Source organism: Peromyscus leucopus, chromosome 8a, assembly GCF_004664715.2.
Source record: "Peromyscus leucopus breed LL Stock chromosome 8a, UCI_PerLeu_2.1, whole genome shotgun sequence".
NCBI lineage: Eukaryota > Metazoa > Chordata > Mammalia > Rodentia > Cricetidae > Peromyscus > Peromyscus leucopus.
The window spans coordinates 14,818,428-14,838,990 of record NC_051085.1 but is presented as its reverse complement, the minus strand read 5'-3'; the positions used below and the strand labels follow the sequence as shown (position 1 = coordinate 14,838,990).

Genomic DNA, 20,563 nt, shown 5'->3' with positions numbered 1-20,563 from the left:
AAAGACAAACACTTCAAGTGGTGTAAGGTAGCTCGCCTCCCTTCTATCTGCAGCAATGGGTAACACAACACACAGTAACAACCCACAGTCATCTGACTTCTAGAAACTAGTCTTTGGCTGCTTGACGCACAGTTTGTGAAGGATAATGAACTCTTCTTCTCAGTGAGATGACACTGACCCCTCCTTTTAGTTTGACCTCAACTGGACAATGTTCAAGTCACCCTTTACGTGCTGCCTCAGATCACCACTTCCTCAACTTACCCCTGAGGATTCTTGCTGGCAAAGAGCACGAAGGGATGAGGACTCAGGAGCCTTCTTCAAGGATGTGGGTGGAACTAGAAAGCCCGATTTGAACTCTTAAGAGAATTCTCATTCTTCCCATAAGTCATACAGTGCTCTTCTGTGGGGTCCAGACATGAATTTACCTTTTTATCCTACTAATATTGTTATATCACTTGGCACAAATAGAAAAAACAGACACAAGTTTGCCCACATGCAAGTGGTCACGTACTGCTTCCAATGCCACTGGTCAGGCTGCTGCACAAGTGGAATCATGAGCTCATTCCTAGAATATGAATCCAACAGTGGTTTACATCCGTGTGACAAATCTTGACGTGTCATGACAACTAGCCAGGTGGTCTTCGTATCAATCGCTTATCAATCGCTTTTCCTACAGTCTGGAATGACCAAGGTGGAAACCCACTTCAGTACCAAACAAAACATCTAACAGTCTTGTAGATCACAGGAAGGGAGAGGGACGCCTTAGCACATCCAGGTGAGGGACCTGACCTTGGCAAGGATTCTTCATTGCTTTGCTAACCTTAATGGAACAGCTTCTTCCAGGTTCTTACTCACATAACACAAACTTTTGGCTCTCTCTGCATAGAAATTCTGAGTTATTGCTGCCAGCTGGCATCAAGGCCAACCAAAATATTCTCAAAAAGTATTAAACTCCATGATAGTTTTATTATAAACAGTTTGATTTCGCTCATAAGTCTCACTGCTAAAATACCTGTGAGATCAATACTCCATTTGTGGGTCCACGACAGACATATTTTTGCTACTTGGAATAGCACAAGTGATTTCCACTAGGGTCAAGTCAACCTTCTAAAACTGTAGTGAATGGACAGCTTCCCGGAAGCCTGGCTCTCCTACCTGATGCCCCCACAAACGACCTCAATTTAAATGAAGAGGACATCCCATACACACGTGTCTGGATGTATTTCTCACCAGTAACGAACAGTCCCGGTAGACCCTTTGGACTAGTTAACTGGCAGGGAACACACTAATCCTGGTAGGACAACCAACACCGCAGTGCTCAATCGGGAGTGTATGTTAGAACACCTCTAGAACTGCTCTAACAAGACAACTATTTTAGATCAGATTGGGACCCCGTTTGTGGATCTAACCGGAGAAGAGCCCCGGGGTGCATGCCTCGAAGCCCTCCAATTCTGACTCAAATTCTGCCACCATTGTAATAAAGTCTATTTATTCCTCCCTACATGATATTTGAGCTCCTAATTTTGTTAAGACTCAAAATTATTGTGCCTTGTTATTGTTACTGTTGTATTCACTGGAGTCTTCTTGTAAGACACTTGGAACCCAAACTAACCATGGACTCCAACATAAAAATCCTGAGTTACTCCAATTCTTCATTTGTAAACCCACACATGTACAGCAGCAGCTTACGTGTTACGAGTGGAGGGCTCTCTCCATCACTAAATGATTTTAAATATCTAAACTGTTCATCAATAAGAGGAAGTAAACATTTTATATTTGAAATTTTATGGGCAGTTTATTAAGTTCAATGTTGAAAGCTATCAGAAGAATATTCTCCTGAAAAATATGTTTTTTTCTTAGAAAAAAATGAAAGGAAGATCCAAACCCTCTCAGCATAGCCACAGATGCTGTGGCAGTCATGCCTCTCTGGAGTCAGGGACAGTCTGTTAGTCCGAGGAGTCGCTCCCTGGGGCCACAGGATTGTAGTCAGGATCGTCCTCAGCATCCTCCAGTTCCAAGTCATCCATTTCCTGGAACAAGGACTCATCCACCTCCACGTTGTTCCCGGCTGTGAAAAGCAAGACAGTCTCAGTTTCGCCTTACACTCGAGAACACACAACCATGGTGTGGGAGGGGGTAAGTGGTGACTCCCAGCTCCTGGGGCAAATCTTTCCTAAGTTCATCAGCAGAGACTCTGACAACACAAGAGCAACTCCAGTCTTCATGTTCATTTTGTTTTTTAAAAAAGGCTCACAGAACACTTCAATGTAGCATGTTACAGTAGAAAACAAGACTCACTGTCTTCTACACAGTGGACCATCACTGAGCCCAGCCCCTAGATCATCTCATCTAGTGGTGGCAGATACACATATCATCAAGCTCTGCTGCAATTCTCATCTTTCTGTCGGATACTTGTATACTTCCCTTAATATACAACAGAGGGCAAAGGTTCTAATGTGGAACCCTACGAGAAGCATCAGCCAGGCTCTGCCTCAGCATCACTACCCTGAGACGGCCTGAGGGAGACACAGTAGGATTCACAGCACTCCCCAATCTGCACAAACGTTATCTTCCTTCCCTCTCGGAGTCTAGCTTACTGACATTCAATCCATAAGAATAGAGAGAGCCTTGAGCAGTTCAGAACTAAAACTATAATGTACCAAGTCCAGGCCAAAGAATAACTGACTTAGGAGTAGCGAAAGCTTCTCAAATATCTTCAGGGAACACCTAACTCCACAAGAATGAAGCAATTCTAGATGTCTAGAAAAGGCAGAAGAAAAAGTAAGATCTTCATACTTCTAACAAGAAGACAAGCTTCTTGAAGGGAAATACCTGGAGGTAACACAGGCAAGGCCAGATGAGAGACACTGGCGAGTCTTTTATCCCCTAGCAACCAACTTCAAAGTTTTACAATTAAATAGGAGTTTCACCTTCTCAGAAGCAGAGCAATAACTATAGACTACTGAAGGTCCTGAGAAGGAGAGAGAGACTCAGAGGCTGGAGAGATGGTAGAGGACCCAGATTCAATCCTCAGCCCCCACATTGTGGCTTACAGCCATCTAACTCCAGTTTCAGCAGATGTAGTGGCCTCTTCTGGCCTCCATGGCAACTAAGCACACATGCAGTGCACACACATACATGCAGGCAAACACTCATACACACAAAATAAACAAATCTTTTTAAAAAGGGAGAGAGGTTCAGAGAAATGATTTAGGAGGCTACAATAAAAGTCCAGGCAGAAATAATAGAGCCTTCAAATAAGAGGAAGAGATTGCTGGGAGACATTTCTACAGTAGACTCAGCAGGTCTCTTGGGAAATCTAGAGATAAAGAGCTACCCTGACCTAAGAGAAGAAGAAAGGAGTCAAGATCAAGTGAAGCCAAGCACGTTGGAACACACCGCTAATTCCAGCACTTGAGGTGCAGAGGCAGGAGGATCTCTCCAAGTTCAAGGCTCGTCTACACAGCAAGTTCCAAGCCAGTCACTGCTATACAGTGGGACACTATGGGAGGGAGGGAGGGAGGGAGGGAGGGAGGGAGGGAGGGAGGGAGGAGGGAGGGGAGGGAGGGAGGGAGGGAGGGAGGGAGGACAAAAATAAAGATACTAAAGTTCCTAAAGCACAAGAGAATGAGATGAGGCTTTGGGGAGCTGGAATTCCTCAGCAAAGCCAGAGAGAATACCCTACTGAATTTCTGCCTTTTTTTGTTTTGGTTTGTCTGAGAGCGTCTCACCCTGTAGCCTAGACAGGCCTGTAACTCACAGTGCAGAACAGTATGGCCTCAAACTTGGGCAATTTTGTTCAGTCTCCAAGTACACAGATTACAGGTGGTAAACTACCATGCCCGGCTTTGGGTTTTGTTTTCAATACCATAAAAATAGAAACCTTGACCTATCTGCTAGAGAAGGTAATAATATACATTTGAGGGGGAAAAAATATTGAGGGCTGCCAGTGTAGCTCAAGGACAGCATTTACTTACATGCACATGGCCTGGGGTTCAGTTCTTAACACCACAAAGAAAGGAACAGGGTGAGCGCCACTAAGTGCCCCTGTGAGGTCTATAAGAATGGTTTAGCAGTGAGCCCCATCAACAGTGCCTACTCTTCTCCAGCAGATAACCAGGGCATGTCTGAGAAGCCAAACCTAGACAACTCCAAATGACAGGGTAGACGTGAGAGAAGGTTAAGGAGATCTACAACCCTAAGAAAGTGCGACTGTGACCAGGCGTGACTAAGCATGGCGGCCAGTCTGAAAGCACAAGCAGGCCAACAGTTGTGTGAGGCAGGCAGTGGTCCACACTACCCTCTGCTGGGCACTGTGGAGGGAGGGAGGACAGCCCTATAAGCATCTGTGGATGGATGGGCAGCTGGAGATGCAGAAAGAACAGAGGAGGTAAGGGAGGAGCACAGAACAAGATGCCCTACAACTGCACACACAGGAGGAAGGGCCAGCTGCCCAGCAGAGGATGCTGGGAGTTCCACATCTGGGGCTTCTCTAAACCCAGAGCAGATCGTGGATTTGCTTTTCCAATGCCTGATAGAGACTTGTGAGGAAAATGTCACCTGAGCTATGCTGTCCCAGTTTTCCAGTCAACAAAGGCTCGTGTATTATAACTGCCACCCTAAGAACGCTGAAGTCATCAGAAAACTTAAAAAAAACACACATTGCTATACAATTTAAACATTTAGATAGAGTATATAAATTGATCATCTATTTGAACTTATCTTCAAAATGCCATTTTTAACAGGTTTGACAGGATAAATTTCCTCTCGATAGATTAAAAGATGACACATTACACCCACAAGGAAGTCTAACAGTATCTTACCATCCTCCAGGAACTGGATATCAGATGTGTCAAGATTATGATCTGTTTCAAATAACTGTTTCCCTAAAAGAAATAAATATGCTTAATTCAAATGGCACAGCATCCCTTCATCCCCTGCAATCACTTCAAAGAGTAAGAGCTCAATAAAACAAATCTGAACATCTGTATTGCCAGGAATTTCAATAAATTTATGAATTTTGCAGTAGCTTAGCAGTTAAGACTTGTATTCACACTAAAACAGAAAAAAATGAAAAACCTAGGTTCCTCGGGCCTGGAAAACTATGGGTTTGATTCTCACACTCTGAAGGCTTTGGGCCTCAATATTCTTATTCCAGGATCCAGATACAAATCCAGAGTCACCAACAGAAAACAAAGATACAGCACACACAGTAGCTATGACTTGTGTGTGAAGAGCTACATGTTCGCTACGGCAATCTGTCCTGATCACCTTTGCTGTCAGGGAATGGCATGGGGTGCGGGGTGCAGGAGCGACTATGCCAGAGAGGCAGCCATACCACTTAGTTTATTTTTCCCGGCTTGTTCTTCTTCTTTCATCCGTTTCTTTTTAATTTCCAGGAGTTCTGCATCAAACTTGGCCTTCCAACTCAAGAAATTCTCAATCGTAACAGGAGTGCCATGGAACAGTTTCTTAGAAAATAAAAGACACAGGCATCCTGTCAACGAGGCAGCAATTTAACAAGGAAAGCCAAGCGCTTTTGTCTTTTAGATATACACAAGCACGAAGGGGAGAGCATTACTCATTTCTGCCTGGACTAGTTTAGTTCTCTTCAGTTTCAGCAGCTTACTCTGCAGAAGTCAAATTTTAAAAATCTTCTTCTAAAAATTAAAAAATAAAGATACTATGCAATGCACTTCCTGTACTCGCCATCGTTATTTATTATTAAGAAAGTTGTTGGTTGTATCATCTTTTGGACACACATCAACTCACAACACTGCCATCACTTTTTACTTTACTCAGAGCTTGGCTGGTCTCTGTCTAATCTCACTGCGCCAGGGTTTGATAGTTCAATACCACACACCGGCGGCTCAAATGATTCACAATCTTGGTCTCACATGAGTGAGCTTTATCAGTCTGTCACTTGTCACTCACAGTATGTCACCAACCAAAATTTCATTCCTAGTAAAATTTACTTATTAGTTTCACTATTGTGATTTCCAAATCATCAGAAAAAAGGAAAGATAAATATCAAACAAGCCAACAAAGAGATGTGAAGAAAATGAAGATTTTCAAGTATACCTTCTCTGCTTCTTCTGCTTCCTTTTCTTTCTGTTTCTTTTCTTCCTCTCTTCTGGTTTTTATCTGATCGACAATCTCATTTAACTTTTCCTGAACGGCTGTCACAAGAGTGAAGATCATCACCATGCCAAGATTTTCCTCAGCCTGCATGAAACAAAGAGCGGTATCGAGAAGCTGCCCAAAGAACCAAAGTTTAATATAATAACTAAACCCCATGTTTAGAACATGATTCCTCATTCAGTTATACCATATATTTGGATAAGCGAACATTTAAAATTTGAGTACAGAGCTAGAAGTAGTAGCCTGTAAATCCCAGCACTTGTGAGACGGAAACAAAGGATCAGAAAACCTTGGCTACATAGGGAGTTCAAGGCCACCCTGGGTTACATGTGCCTTTGTCTTTAATGACTAAGACACAGGAAACAAGGAGGTATTGTTGTTCTAAAATCTGACAATATAGACTTCAAACCAAAACTAGTGGGAAAGATAAAAAAGGGTCATTTCTTAATGATTAAAAGAATTTCAAGAGGAAATGTATGTCCAGAACACGGATGGGTACATGCAATTTTATAAAAACAAATACTACTAGATGTAACATCAAAGACTAATCCCACCACCACACAGTGGATGACTTCAATACCCAAAAAGAGTTGCGAGCTGCCTTGTGGGTGCTAAGAACCAAACCCACGTTCTCTGCAAAGATCCAATTCTTGTTTTGTTGATTCTCTGTATTTTGTTTTGTTTCCACTTCATTATTGTGGCCCTACATGTAATGATTTCTTTCAGTCTACTGATTTGGAGGTTTGGGTCCTTTGTTTTCTATAGCTTTGAGGTATCTTTTAAGTTATTTGAGATCTGCTTATTTCTTAATGTAGATAAAGCTATAAACTTCCTTCTTAGGACTGTTTTCATATTCTAAAGGGTCTGATATGTTGTGTTTTCATTTTCAATTGTTTCTAGGAATGTTTTTATTTCCCTCTTGATTTCTTCAAGGGCCTATTAATCACGCAATAGTGTACTGTTTAATCTATGTGCATTTGTGTGTGCTCTAGAGTTTCTCTTGCTGGAATTATTTGTTTTCCGGTATATTCTGTGACTCGATCTGTGTGCTAATGTATGATCTGTTTTAGAGAAAGTTTCACAGGATGCTAAGAAAATATATATTCTTCAGTGTTTGGATAGAATGTTATACAGATATCATTTAAATCCATTTGATCTATGATATCACTTAATTTAAATATTTCTCTGTAACTCCAGCTTCAGGGGGTCCAATGCCCACTGCTGGTTTTCATAGGCACAGGTACACACACAGTACAAATATATACATGTAGTACTGTAAACCTGGTCTAAAGCCCATGACTGGGGAGGTCACAGATCCTAATGGAGAGCCTACTCAGCTAAAGTTAAACAGTCTTCTAAGTACTTATGTTTGTACTTATAGATTAATGCTGTTCCCAGTCTTGGAGAGAATCCTAACTGCCCAAAGTGCTGAAAATAAGTGACTGATGCTGACTCCTTATCTCTAAATGGCACATGTATATCAGCCCATTCTACCAAAGTTCAGGGACCATCATGGAAAAAGGTGTGGAAAGAGTAAGAGCCAGAGGATAGGGAGGTATTCTGTGTCTTCTGAATGACATGCCATTGAGTCATGAACTCATGACAGCTGTAAAGACATACACAAAATCTGTATTAGATTAAACCTGTCAAAATCCCAACATTGAAGGTAGAGGACACAAGGCCCCACCCTCAGCTGAGGAGCTATGGGCAGCTGGTAACTTCTACGGGAAGGAGTCATGTTCCTTCAGGGTATGGCTAATGGTGGGTTGTCCATGTTCCCGTGAACAGCCCCTAACCAGATGAGTAGATAACACTAACTGGTCTACGTGAGCTCTTTAAAAGAAGGGCTAGAGATGGTTCAGTGAAGTTAAAAGCAAACCGCTCTTTCAGAAGACCAGAGTGCAGTTCCACGCCCCTGCATCAGACAGTCACAACTGCCTGTAACTCTAGTTCCAGAGGGACCCAACACCTCTGTGGGCACCTGCACCCCACGCACAGGGACACATATACATACACACATAATTAAAAATAAATCCTTAAAACAACAAAAAAGGAAGAACAGGATGTGAAGGTGGAAGGGGTTTTGTTAAGAGAGGGTCTGGGGTAGCATTATATACATGCATGAAATTCTCAAAGAATAAAAATCTTGTCTTTCTTAAAGATGCTTTGTGGTTGTGTATCATGAATTCTGATTGGTCAATGTACTATTTACATACATTTAAAAACATTTTCTAGCCAACATTTAATACTAAGGCCAATAAAATATGCTACTATAAAGTAAAATTATTTCCTTACCTGCAATGCCAGTAATTTTAAAATGTCTGAGACATCATTATCTTCTAGATTTTCCTGGGAGAATATTTCATAAAGGGGAGCTTCATCAGGGTATTTTTCACTATATGTAAACTTGAGAGTAGTCTGGACAGCTAAGGCACAAGATAAAAGTTTAATGGAAATACATTAAAAATATAAAAAAAATTCAGTGTTTCTACTGAGTCAATAATTTATAAAATCAGTAAAAAGTAGTACAATAGAATTACTAATTTAAACAACAACCTCAAAGAGATGAGTGAAACAGACCAAGGAAAGGCAGAAATCCCTTCCTGCCCATGAAACATATTTACCACCTAGTGGCATTTAACTATACTGTATTTCAAAGGACAGACAATATCATTTTGTAAAAAGTCCTGGCAAACAAAAACTTAAGTGAAAATAATATTAGCATTTTTGTTGTTGTTGTTGTTTTGTTTTTTTGAGACAGGGTTTCTCTGTGTGGCCTTGGCTGTCCTGGAACTCGCTCTGTAGACCAGGCTGACCTGGAACTAGTCTCACACTCAGCCTTTACTAGAGGAAGTCCCTGACTGCAGAAGACTTAGCGGTAGACTGATTCATATTCAAATACGCGCAATGATAGCAGAATACTGATAACTGGGTGGCTAGGTGACACATTTTTACACCGGGCAGGTTGAGAGGTTAGCTGGGAAGTTTTCAGCTAGACTCATCTACACTAATAGTCTTAACTTTATGCCATTTAGAAGTGCAATTCTTATGAGCACACTCATGCAAGGAAAATGCTGCAGCCCAGCACATGGGTGCTCTGGTCCATGAACAGCATGGAGGCAGTCAAAAATGATAACCCTTTGTAATTCAATCTACGATCTTTTATTTAGAGTTTATCATTCCTATTAGTCACATCTTTATTATTAAAGCCTAGCAATTAACAAATATATTTCTTTGCTTTGTAAGAGGGGGCGTGCCACAAAGCACATGTGGAGATCAGAGAACTTACAGATGTTGACTTCCTCACCATGTAGGTTCTGAGAACCAAACTCAGGTTGTGAGACTTAGCAGCAAGTACCTTTTCCCACTCATCAGCCCCATAACCCACTAATTAAGATGAAATAATTCAAATCCATGTTGCTCTCAACTAGGAGGCCAAAGCCTACAGGACTGATACTGTTTTAATTTTCATGTTAAATTTCAGTAAGTATTTGTATGGGCCTCTTGTGGTGCTACAACTCTATAAGCTGAGCACTCAGGAGGCTGACCTATGTGGATCATGAATTCCAGAACAGCCGCTGGGAATTTTTTTTTTTAATATTAATCAAATTAGATAATTTTTAAAAGCACTAATGAACCAAAGCTGGGAACACAGGCAGCTCAGTGGCAGAGCGCTTGCCTGTGTGTTCAAGGCCTTCATTCAACTGGAGTTCTGTAAAATAAAAAAGCACTTGAGAGGCAGGCACAGGCAGGGGGATTGAGTGTGCAAGGCCACCCTGGGTTATACAGGGAGATCCCATCAGACCTAGATGCAAGGTTTCGGGTGTACTAGGTAAATTCTTAACACTGTGCTCTAGTCCTCAGTCAATAACAACAAATGAAAACCAGTAACTGCCAAGAGATTAAAATCACAAAAAGTAAACTTAACACATAGAATTCACCGCAGTCGGCATATTAGTATTTATCTCTACTCTCTGGAGTTCTAGAATTCATTGTCTTCATGTTCATTAACCCGAGAATATTTTTAAAGACACAGTGTAAACAACTGCAGTGAATTTTATCCTGCAGATACATTAAAACGCACTTAACTATTTTAAGTAGTTACATTTTTTGTTTGTTTTTAAGTAGGTATTTTTGTGGCTACTGTGTGTGTGTTATAGTTTCACTGCATAGCTCAGGCTGACCTTGAATTGAAAATTGCCTTGCCTCAGTCTCCAAAAGGATGGGACTCTAAGCGTGTATTACTATACCTAGTAAAAAGCATAAGCTTAAAAAAAAAAAAAACCCAAAACTTACTGCTTCTACTATAAGCAATCCCAGGTATCCATTATAGAAAAGACATACCTACAATCTCAAACCTAACAGGTACATCATTCCAATTCCTTCAATATTAAAAATGAGCCAACTTCCTTAAGAATGCCACCATTTACTGGCTAAGACAGAACCAGTATGATGATTATGATAACATCCCATGTATCATTTACTCTCCTTACAATAATATCCCATAAGCAGAAGTGCACAGGATTATTTTCTTATATCCCTTGTTCCATGATCTAACAAGGTTAATTCTTCAGTCGCTGCTCCATGATCTTACACATGTAAGTTTCTACAACCCTTGCTCCACAATCTAACAAGGGTAAATTTTTACATCCCCTGCTCCATGACCTAACAGCTATCCTGTACTAATCTAAACTCAAAACAGCATATTTCTCTACTTGCCAACACTGAAAATCTACTGGATAAGATGAAATATCTTCATTTTAATTTGCCTTAAGTACTAGTGACTAGTTTTTAAGTAATCATTTATAACTCCATGTCTAGAAACTATGCATCAATTTCCTGTCCACTCTTTTACTAATCGGTTCATTAAGATAAAGTATAGGTCCAGAACTCAGGAGGCAGAGGCAGCAGATCTCTGTGAGTTCGAGGCCAGCCTGGTCTACAGAGTGAGTTCCAGGACAGCTAGGGTTGTTAAAGAAACCCTGTCTTGGAAAAAAATTTAAAAATAATAAAGTAAAATGAAGTATAGGAACAAAAACAGCATGACCTAGGTACTGTTTTAAACACAGTTAAAAAACATTTCTCAAATTAAGGATGAACTATTCACAACTACTACTACAGGAGTGTTATTTGCTCCCAACAAAGGTACTATTCAGAATATGGGAATGATCTCCAGAAAGTTTAATAAGAAAATTAAATTCTGTCTCAATGAGTGCTGCCATGCCATTGTGCACACACACACAACATACTGGTTTCACATTGCCAAATGATGCTGAAGAGTTGGGGGGGCAGGGTGAGATCAGTATTTATTTGGAACTTTAATATACTAACATTGTAGAAACTTACCTATAAAAGTACAGAAAGAGTAACTTTAACAGTCTTTTCATTGAGATTGCAAAATATCTCAATGTGAAACTCATTTTCCATAACATAACAGTTTTCAAGTGATAACCACTAAAACTGACTGATTCCTCCTGACAAAACTTGTTACCACGTGAGAAAAACATTCTTGAGACTGTCAACTTATATGTAACTTTCAAAATTATTAACTGACTTAGACCAAAAATAGATAACCTTCATATTCTCACTAAATTTAACTTATTAGCTTACTAGTTTTAAAGCTATTTTATTTCAGGGGTAGGGAGACAAGGATAAGCAGATAGGTGCACATCCGCCTGTTTATAACAGCAAATGCTCAATAAATAATCTACACTTCCAAGGAAAAGAGCAGCATTTGAAAGGTCGTAGTCACCTGACAAATGCTTTGAACAAAAATCTCCACCTTCTCTTCATCTGCTGTACTATCAACCTGAATTCTTCATTTTTAAACACCAAGCATACTGGCCAGACAGACTCCAGAGCCTGGGCTGCCTCTGTCCCCAGGAGTCACACCTCCGCAGTAAACACGGGCTTCAAACACAACAGTGGCGGCGCCTCAGCACCTCCACCCCTGCGATGCCCTGCACAAGGGCCGCAGAAGGAGCCTAGAAAAAGCAGCGGAATTTCATCGTGCTTACTTTCGTCATTTTCTCCTGCCTCTGACGTCACAGTGATGGTGAAGCTGGGCGGATTCTCTGATAATACTGCAAGAAAACAGACACAGCAGTTAGTAGGATGCTTCCTACAGCAGACACTCCCAGTGGTTTATCGCTGCTCAGCACTAGAAATTCATACCTCACCTGTGTTTTCATTTCAACCAATACAGACTAACAGAACACTGAAATGAGAAAGCCATCATTTCAATCGAGAGTAATCTTTTTTTTAAAAAAAAAGATTTATTTATTCATTATGTATATAGTGTTCTGCCTACATGCCAGAAGATGGCACCAGATCAAATTATAGATGGTTGTGAGCCACCATGTGGTTGCTGGGAATTGAACTCAGGACCTCTGGAAGAGCAGTCAGTGTACTTAACCTCTGAGCCATCTCTCCAGCCCCGAGCGAGAGTAATCTTAATCTGCAAAGAAGTACCTTTAGTTAAACAACTCTCTAATCAATTAAATTAGATCAATTATATTTTATTCCAAAATCTACCAGTACATGAAATGCATTCCAAAAAAAATCCCAAACAGAATGGTAAACAAAAACTTTGGCATTTTTTTTCACCAGCCATACCCACTGATATATTCATGTTATGATGGATTATTATATTATCTTGTTATTTTCTATATGTTTAAGTGAAGTCAAAGCTAATCTTTCCAAAAGTCTGGGCCTTTACCATCTTTCACACAATTAGAAAAGAAGTTAGATAAGAATCTAAACATCAAATTACTTAAAACTTACGAAGTCAGACATGTAAGTCAACATTTATATAGACAAGGAAACTTCAGAGATCACTTTAGAACGTGTCCAATAACATCTGTCGATCACCTACTCTCACACAAAAGTATTATAAAATGCTTGAGGAACCCCAAATCAGTGCCCAGCGGGGTCTGGAAAGTGAGCAAATACTGACTTAATGGACGAAATGGAAAAGGTAACAAAGGAAACGCTAAAAACCAAGTGAGAGTAACCAGGAAGCCTCCAGCTGCAGGGGTGGCCACAGCGTCTAAGCCTTGCTCTGCCCCTGGGAAGCATGGCCTCAAGGTTGGCAGCAGCTGTGTGAGAGCTCTGAGGAGCACAGATCACTCAGCCACTGTGGAGACTGCACGGCTTCAAACTGCCCAGGCACTTTCTGAAGCTACCACAGACACGTGTTATCAGTAATGTTTTTAAGATGAAGACCCTCACTGTGACTCGGGTTTAAAACACAATGATGAGCCGGGCGGTGGTGGCGCACGCCTTTAATCCCAGCACTCAGGAGGCAGAGGCAGGTAGATCTCTGTGAGTTCCAGGAAAGCTACACAGAGAAACCCTATCTCGAAAAGCCAAACAAACAAAAAACAAAAACAAAAAAAACCCACAATGATGCCCAAAAGATGAACTGGACTCAAACTGTCCATCACAGTCTCAGACAATACACTGTTGCTGAAAAGGCATTGGAAGCTTCTTAAAAGCTCCCAAATAGGTTATTACCGATTTTAAATGTTTATTACACTACATTACGTACATTTCATTATTCTTCCTTAGCATTAACATATCACAAGATGTAAATACTGTGACACAGAAATAAATGGCATACCAACCAACAAGGACTCCAGGAGGCTATTAGCCTAACAAACACAGCCATGCTGACTGAGCACCACAGTGTACGTGTGCTGTGCATGCAGTTTAACAAAAATCCTTTAAATCCAATACCAAGACCATGGGTTTACACTCTTAATACAGTCCACCTAATTTAAGATATTAAATACAAAATAATTTACCTTATATACCACTAAAAAAGATGCCAATTAAACCATGATACGTAAGTTCTTATGTTAATCATGTTCAAATAAACGACACGCGTCTCAGAAACAGTTACATCCATTGTCACCTCATGGCCACCGATGAGGACACTGAAGCGCAGAGCTCTCTCATAAATTACCTCCATGCAGCTCTGCAGCTGTAAGTGGTAGTACGAAAAGAACCACACAGGGCTTCCTTTTAAAAGGAAAAGAACATTTCCAGCTGATGAATTTCAGGACTGTTATTTGAATGGGTCTGAAAGCCATGAACGGCACAGTAGGAAGTAAAGGGGAAGAAGGGGGATGTGTGTGAGGGTGGCGGGTCACAATGGCCGGGAAGCTGAACTGTTGTCAACCGTGGGATGGACAGACATAAGAGGAGCAGTGCAAGGCAGCTCACAGTGCAAGCCTCGGCAGGAACAGCTTCAGCAGCTGGAACCGTGGCTCTGCACAGGACAGTGCATCTAGAGAGAGTACACAGGACAGGAGGCAGCTTGTACAAGCAATCAGGCAAGGCTAATGAGGCCCTGAACTAGGATGGGAGCCATGGGAAGAGCAGGAAATTGTGATGACAGCTGGAGCGGGCAGCTGCGGATATGGTGCCACTAAACCAAACAAGAGTGCAGAAGGAATGGGACGCGATATGTTTGAATAGAGGGAGGCCTGCAGGGAGGAGTGGCAATCCAAACACCAACAGGAGAACCAATAAGGGCTCAGTTAGATCCGGATCTTCCGGTAAGAGCCGAAGCTATCAGACCAAGGAGATGATTAGGATTAGATGAGAGCACTGGAGACACATGATAACAGACAAAGGCTAACAATTAGAGAAAAAAGAGAGAGGGAGAAAAACAACTGCTGGAGAGTAAAAGCGGCAGCCACAGAAGAGAGTAACAAACCATAAAGAAGCACTACATAAATCACAGGACAGGAGTCTCAGGGTGGAGGACAGCCCTGTTATCCCACCCCACCCCACCCCACCCCATCTCTGCTCCGCTTCCTAGCATGGAGGTTTTATCACATTACCTGCTTTTATAAGCAGTTCTCAGGACAGTCTGGTGGCACCTGCCTGCAATCCCAGCGTTTAGGAGGTGAAGGGAGGACAGTCAGGAATGCAAGGATGTCCTCAGCCACAGAGGGCACTGGGGGCTAGCCTGAGCTACGTGAGGACCTGACAAAGGCAGGGAGGGCGGCAAACAACAAAAACTAAAAGCAGCTCTTTATCTGTCCTCAGAGAGTTAGGAGAGACGGGGCTATCCAGTCCACACATTAGAAACCCTAGTCCGGGCAGAAACACCAGGTTTGACACAAGTCTCTATAGTATGCACTGTACAGTTTGTGCTCGGAGGACCTACTGACAGAGCAGATCTGACCCCGACAGGGCCGTCAGTCATCTGGTTCCTGCTCCCCTGTTAGTGCTCTCTCATTTCTTCATTTCCCACTTCTGACTTCAGACTCCAGCAATGCCATCACTTGTATTCAGCACAGTGTGTCTGCTGCGGAATGTTTAACTAGGCAAAGATGTGTTACCTATGTTTATGCTGCATTTGTTTAACGATGTAAAGGTGATGTTGCCTTAGGGGGCTGGCAGGCAGAGAGAAGTCAGAGGAGGAATGTGGGCTTGAGAAGAGAGAGGGAGAACAAGAAGGAGAGAACAAGGGAGAAAGAGGAGAAAGAGGGAGACACCTGGGGCCAGCCAGCCAAGCAGCCACGGGCAGCCAGACAGAGTAGGACAGACAGTAAAAAGCCCAAAGGCAAAACACAGATGTAGAGAAACGGGTTAAATCAAACTCTAAGTGCTAGTGGGACAAGCACAAACTAAGGCCAAGCGTTCATAACTAATCGCAGGTCTCCATAAGTCTCCGTGTCGTGATTTGGGAGCTGGTGGTGGCCAGAGCCCTGCTTCTGCACATCACGTCCCTGGGAAAGAGTTTCCTTAGTTCCACTTAGCTCATCACTTCTGTTTTCCAAAACTCTCCTTCCCTACTTCCCTAGAAGACTGGGTTCTTTAATGTGTAGCTAACAAATACTTAGTAAATGAAGACGCCAAAGGACACAGAGAGGCTAGCAAGAATGACACCGAACAACTGACCTCTGACCACAGACTAGGGAGGAAAGGCGGAACGAAGGAAGAAAACTACCAATCCACCAGAAACTACAAGAGCCCTGTAAGGGCTGGGAACAAAAACCACGGGACCACAAAGGTCACAGACTCAGGAATCTACCTGGCAGTTCTAAGGTGTGCTGATGTCCACATGCAGCAGGAAATCAAAATCATTAGCTAATGCAGACGGCGGAGGATGAGACCCCATTACCAGAAGGAGCAGCAACTTACATGGTCTGTTTCTAATAAGGAATATCTTATGCTTACTGAACTGTTATGAAGTATTTACATTTACATTACTTCCCATCAAACACTTGAAGAGATCCAGGCTTGCAAAGGACACCACACCAAGCTGCCACTTTAAAGAGGGCGTAAAAAAGGAAAATAAAGGCTAAGAAAGAGAAATGCCAGAACACTCTTACGTGATGCGTTAAGTTCCTGCTACAAAAATGAAGACAGATATGCCTTCTGACGGCTACCAGGAATTTTCCTTAAAAACTGCTAGCTCCCCACCCTAACCCACCCTCAATTCTTTATCTGAGCTGCTGCTGCTGCCGCTGCTACCAACTTGACCAAGACAGTGAGACCACACCTTAAGGATGACAAGTCCAGAAGCCCCTTCCTGAAGGAACTTTCCTGAATGGGTGCTGCCATGAGACTTTTACGTACAATAAAAACAAACTTTTACTTCTAAAACCTAATTTTATCTAGGATGTCTGTCACAGCTGAATCTAAAATGAAACAATAATAAAAACAAACAAAATGAGGGAAATCAGGGGATAGTGCCAATGTGGGGATGGGAAAATTACTCAATCGTATTTGCAAAAATTAACAATCCTGGATTCTGTTTTGTTCAACATGAGATTTCACCATGAAACCCAGGCTGGCCTGGAATTTCCAATCCTCCTGACTCAGGCTTCCAAGTGCTTGGATTATATGCATGTAGCACACCTATGGATTCCTGAGTTCTGCGGATGGAGCAATCCCATTCTAATGCACTGCTTGCTCTAATGCACAGCTGTGGTAAGTTAGGATAAGCCACGGGTGTCAGACTTCTACCGCTGTGAAAAGAGCACAATACTTTTGAAGTTTATTGTAGTGTATGTGTGTGGTGTGTAGTGTGCGCGAGTGTACGTGTGTCCCAGGTGTGAAGAAACCTGCAGAGACAAGAAGGGATGTTGGATCCCAAGAGCTGGAGTTACAGGCAGGTGTAGGGCATCTGACATGGGTTCCTAGACAGTGCAGAAGGTGTTCTTAACCCCTGAGCATCTCTCCAGCCCAAGATCAAAGTACTTTTGAGAAAAGTAGTGGGTTTCTGGGCATAGTGGAAGGAATTAATGAACAATCAGAGGAGATGCTAGGTGACACAGAGAACATGAAATAGATGGATTTGAGGATTTTGTTTAAAACATAATGGAGATGATGTCTAAAAGCTATGCCAACAGGCTATATACAAACAGCCTTGGTTTTTCACACATACACACACACACACACACACACACACACACACACACACACACAAACAAAACAAACAAACAAAAAACACCAAAAAACCAGAAAGCTCCTATTAAAATAGGTTCTTTGCTTGATGGGGGTACCTAACCTTTCAGAAAGTATTTCTCAAAAAGTCTGCTTTCACAACACACTCTCTGCTCTTCCTTTATGATACCGCCGTAACTACTGAGTGCTAATGACTTCTATCAAAGTAGACTGACAGAAGAAATACAGGATTATGTCCGCTCTTGGTAAAGCCAACAGAATTAAGGGAACTTGCTTTTGGTTAACTGAAGGTCAACCACTGACTTCCAAAAACCTCCCCCACTATCATATATTCTAATACAGAAATGGAAATAACTAACTTCTACTAACTGAGCAGATCCTTGTCAAGTGAGGCACCACTGATGGAGAACAGTATCAAGAGTCTATTTATACTCTGCAAAGCTACTTGTTAGGAGGGTGGGTCAAAGTGCAGCAAAGCTACAGAACAGGCAAAAGGAAGAAACTGTAGCGTGGTGATGGTTCACAACAAACGCAACAATGGATCAAAAGGTCATCGTAAATATAACAGCAGCAGATTCTAAGTTTCAGTGAGGTCCATGGGCCAGAAGTTGCCTTTCTGATATCACACAAGGCCAGGTAGGTGTTCCTAACAAATGCTTCTCTCCCAGTTCACAAATATCCATTACAGAGAGGGTAGGGTGAGGCAGGGTGAGATCCAATCCCTTCACCAGATGGAGCATTTGCCAAATCCAGTACTAGATGTGATTCAAAAGGAGGTGAGAAATCTGTGAACTAGTGTTCTTGGCAAACCGACACAGTGTAACTTTCTTAAACCTAAATGTAAGTATGGAAACATAAATCCAACAAGCCACAAAACAGACCTTAGAAATGCTCACAATTTCCAAGATCAAGCACAGAAATATTTTATTTCAAAGTCCTACTGTTTCCCTAAAAGGTTTCATAAGAAAATAATCAAAAGCAATGCAAAAATCCCTAACAAGCATAAATCAAGATGTTTTATTTACTGCAAAATGTGTACGGATGCTAACAGGAATTACAAGCATGATCAACTGGTTGACTGCATCACAATAGTCACAAACTGTCACCTATTACCCTGGCTCAGGCTCCTCAGGCACTTATGCATCTGACAAGAATTTCAAATACTACAGTTATTGGGACCTAGTAAACTTTGACACAATATTGCTTTAGGACTTACAGTATATCACCTTGTAAAGCGCACATGCACAGTATTTAGCAAAGGGCACCTTTACATCAAAGACAAGTTAAGAATATTATACACCACATGCATTTTTGCTTCTGCCTACAAAAGGCTCGTGCCTATTATATTTCGAGTACTAGAAAGGTCTAAACATCACGATTAAGACTATCTGGCAACTGACCCTATTTTAGTTTGACATCGACATAGAAGCAAGGATAGAGAAGGGAGCCAGACTCCATACACACTCACCCAGGTAACGACACTCTCAAACCCCTCTTCACTCATCCCCTTAACATCCTCAGCACAGCTGTATTGCTGGTGAGAGAACATGAACACACAGGGGTAGCTGAGAGACATCTGCCTGTTGGCAAAGCAGAACAAAACGTGCCACCATCGCAAGCAGTTGATCAAAAGGTGAAGCCAAGAAAAAAAAAAAAAAAAAAAAAAAAACTGAACAATGAGAAGGCGGGTTTGGAGTTCAGGAGTTAAAGCAATGCCCCTTAGGCTCTTAATCCAGATAATCGGTGATACTGACAACATTGATTGGGAGGAAGAGCTGTGGAATGTAAATCCCACCAAACTGGAGCCTACACTACGCGTTCAAACTGGCTTCACCTCGACTGCTCTCCAATCTTGAAAAACCATCGACAGGTTATCCACGAAAACACAGGCTCACGCGGAAGAATTCTCCTAATGAATTAATTTCTCACACGTTTCCCCTTAGCCCAAATCTGCTCTTCCTTCACCTCGGCTTGAAGCTGGCTCCCAAACCTAAGTCTGCAGGGTGAAAGGACAGAGAAGAACTGGGGGCCTCTGGCAGGAGGACCCAGAGCGCAAGCCACACTTGCCTTCCTGAGCCTCCAGAACCTCGACGGGGTCTAAGACACCGTGCAATCGTTAACACCTAAGATCCAGGGCGGCCACATCGTACAGCAGGCATTCTGCAGAATGCCCGATCACTCTTACACTTAAATAAAATAGACAAGCCCGAGTGCTCGGCTCTCAAGACTCAGCACGTCAACCACCACTGCAGGAAAAACGGCTGCTACTTCATAAGAGGGTAAAACGAGGAGGGAGGGAAGGGGGAAAAAAAGACACTCGGCCCGCGGCGCAGGGGAAACTCATCGCACTCCGAGAGTTTCTTTGAATCTCGGGGGGGCTGCGGTTACGTTGACACCAAAGCGCTCGGGATCGACTTCCAGGGCCTCGGTCGGGCCACCCGGCCCTGCAGATCTCAGGGCAGGGGAGAAGGGAGCCGGCAGGGTGCTGGAAACTTGACTGGGGAGCCTGGGCAGAGGGGCGGCAAGGGAGGGCCGCGCGGCCCGGGGCCTCCGCCCCAGCGCGGGCGGCGGCCCAAGTCACCTGTGAAGGAGTCGGGATAGATGGACTCCAGAGCCTCCAACTCGTTGCGTTGCTCCTCGCCGTAGTCTGTCATCGTGGCCCGCGCTGCTGCTGCCCGTGCATCGGCGCGACACCCCGGCGGCAGGCTGCAGCGGACACGGCGGCCGCCGGCTGCCGGGCGGGCGCACGCGCAGAGTCCAGCGGGGAAAGGCCTGGACCCACGCCTGGCCCCGGCCTGCAGAAGGGGGGGGATCCCGATGCCTGCGTCGGAGTTCGACTTGTCGTGCCTGGAGTGCGGGCCGCTGATTGGTCGCCTGCCCACGGCCGCTCGGGATTGGCTGGAGCGGGACGGCGGCCGGTCGGGATTGGCTGGAGCGGGACGGCGGCCGGCCAGGGCCTGCCGCTGGGCCGTGCGGGCTTCCGATGGAGGTGCCC

At 43.1% G+C, this 20,563-nt stretch overlaps 1 protein-coding gene across 1 annotated transcript; it reads right to left on the bottom strand.

Moving 5' to 3' along the window:
* Positions 1-1,768: 1,768 nt before the first annotated feature.
* Rwdd1 (RWD domain containing 1) lies at positions 1,769-20,363 on the bottom strand. Its single transcript, XM_028874808.2, has 7 exons — positions 20,150-20,363; positions 12,159-12,224; positions 8,437-8,567; positions 6,082-6,225; positions 5,339-5,471; positions 4,824-4,886; positions 1,769-2,068 (listed from the first exon to the last, which is right to left on the bottom strand). Exons 1-7 carry the CDS (start codon positions 20,220-20,222, stop codon positions 1,947-1,949), a joined length of 732 nt encoding a protein of 243 aa, XP_028730641.1. The 5' UTR covers positions 20,223-20,363; the 3' UTR covers positions 1,769-1,946.
* Between the last annotated feature and the right edge of the window lie 200 nt (positions 20,364-20,563).